Genomic DNA, 2,177 nt, shown 5'->3' on the forward strand with positions numbered 1-2,177 from the left:
TGTGAGTTCGAGACCAGCCTGGTCTACAGAGCTAGTTCCAGGACAGGCTCCAAAACCACAGAGAAACCCTGTCTCGAAAAACCAAAAAATAAATAAATAAATAAATAGCCAAATAGCTATTGTTTTCCTTTGCCTTCCAAGTTTTATGATTAAATATATATAATCTTACAAAAACATTTGTGATACAAAGCAAAATTTAACTCATTTAACAAGCTCTGACGTTTTTTGAAATAAATATTTTGTAATTTGTTTTCTAGCTGACTCTACTGACTGAAGAGGAGAAAGCTGTGACAGAGCAATTAAGATCTCACATGGCAGACTTATGAAGACACGGAGTTTTAAAACGGAACTCTAATGGAAAAAAGATCCATTCCAAAGAGATTCAGCAAGATGTTGTATTAATGCTTGGTATCATTAATTCACCAAGGGGTGGGGGGCTGATAAGAAGATTGAGATTTTCCTTGAGTGTCAGAATCATATGAGAGGAAATTGTAAGAACTGTAGATTATCTTATGAATAAAAGCCAAAAGGTAAGGAGATTTAAATGCTGATCCCCACAGTTAATTTTGTGGTTACAAGTAATGAAATCCCCTAATACTATTTTTAATCTGTTTTCTTTTTGTATGATTGGGATAATTTGAGGTGTTTGGGGATTTTGTAAAAGACTATTCAAGTACATTTTCAATCAGTAGTTGAATGGGAAAAATACTGTATATTATAATTACTCAGGTGTTGTTTGTTTTTTGAGACAGGTTCTCACCATGTAGTTCTGGCTAGCCCTGGAGCTCACTAAGGAGTCCAGACTGGCATGAATCCTAGAGAGTACTGGGGGTTAAAGACATACACTACCACACTGGGCATTGTTTCTCTCTCTCTGAGACAAGGTCTTATGTATGCCAGACTGGCCTCAGAATTGGTGTTGCCAAGGATACTCTTACTTTGCTACCTCCCGGCCTGTATAATCTGGCCCCTACACCCGAGTGCTGGGATTCCTAGTCCTAGTGAGTCACCACATCTGGTTTATGTCATACTAGGGATCTACCTAGAGCCTTGTGCATGCCAGGCTAGCACGGTACCAGCCAAGCCACACCCGCAACCCTGTAATCTCTGTTTTGGAAATGCCTGTTACAGATGATAGCATATTTTTGTTGTGCGTCTATGATGTCCAGTATTTCACGAAACCTAACTAATATAATTAGTAGGCTGCTTTGTGAAAACTTGTTTTTCCCTTTCTTCCCATTGCTTGCTAATAATAAATGAGCCATTTTCAAATGCTCTTTTAAACTGTTCATCTAGTATTGCGATAATGTTTACCTTTAGTCTAATTTTGTAGTTGGTCATTCTATATGACTGGTAAAACACTTATTTACTACTATCCATTGTGTGTATGTGCGTGTGTGTGTATGTAATCAATCTCACTATATTTTTGTAGTTCTGGGCTTGAACCTAAGGTGTCGCACATACTTGGGATGCAATTTATTACTGAGTTAATATCCCTAAAACCCTTTTATTTATTTAATTTTTTATTTGCTTATGTTTTGAGACAGAGCCCTACTTTGTCCAGGCTTGTCTAGGGTTCCTTAGTGACCTGCCTACCTCAGTTCTTTAATGTTGGCATTACACGGATGAGAAACCATGCCCGGTTATTTGTTTTTGTTTTGAGACACGATTTTACTATTTAACCCTGGTGGTCTGGAACATGTTATGTAGACCATAAAACTCTTAGATCCAAGGGGGAGGGAAATGGGAGGCTGGGAGGAGGCGGAAACTTGTTTTTTTCCTTTTCTCAATTAAAAAAAAAAACCAAAAACCAAAACAAAAACCTCTTAGATCCTTTGCTTCTACTCTGCGTACTGGGATCAAAGGCAGGCCTTGTTTAATTTTTTAAAAAAGATTTATTTTTATTTTATGTACATGTATATTTTGCCTGCATGTATGTCTGCCTGTTTATGCCTGGTACCCAGGGAGGCCAGAAAAGGGTGTTATAGCCTCTGAAAGTGGCTGTATAAATAGTTGTGAGCTGCCATGTTGGTACTGTGAATTGAACCTGGGTCCTCTGGAAGAACAGCAAGTGCTCTCTCTTAACTACTGAGCCATCTTTTATTTTTTTTATTTTAATTTTTTTTTTTTGGTTTTCGACACAGGGTTTCTCTGTGGTTTTGGAGCCTGTCCTGGAA

At 37.9% G+C, this 2,177-nt stretch overlaps 1 protein-coding gene across 1 annotated transcript in view; it reads left to right on the top strand.

The window, feature by feature from the left end:
- Ska2 (spindle and kinetochore associated complex subunit 2) overlaps positions 1-1,284 on the top strand; it is a 20,548-nt gene extending 19,264 nt beyond the window's left edge. The window contains exon 4 of the mRNA XM_005350474.3: positions 258-1,284. Coding sequence (XP_005350531.2) covers positions 258-326 — 69 coding nt within the window. The 3' untranslated portion in view covers positions 327-1,284. The remainder of the gene's footprint in view (positions 1-257) is intronic.
- Positions 1,285-2,177: the final 893 nt, after the last annotated feature.

The sequence above is a fragment of the Microtus ochrogaster genome, chromosome 7 (genome assembly GCF_000317375.1).
Source record: "Microtus ochrogaster isolate Prairie Vole_2 chromosome 7, MicOch1.0, whole genome shotgun sequence".
NCBI lineage: Eukaryota > Metazoa > Chordata > Mammalia > Rodentia > Cricetidae > Microtus > Microtus ochrogaster.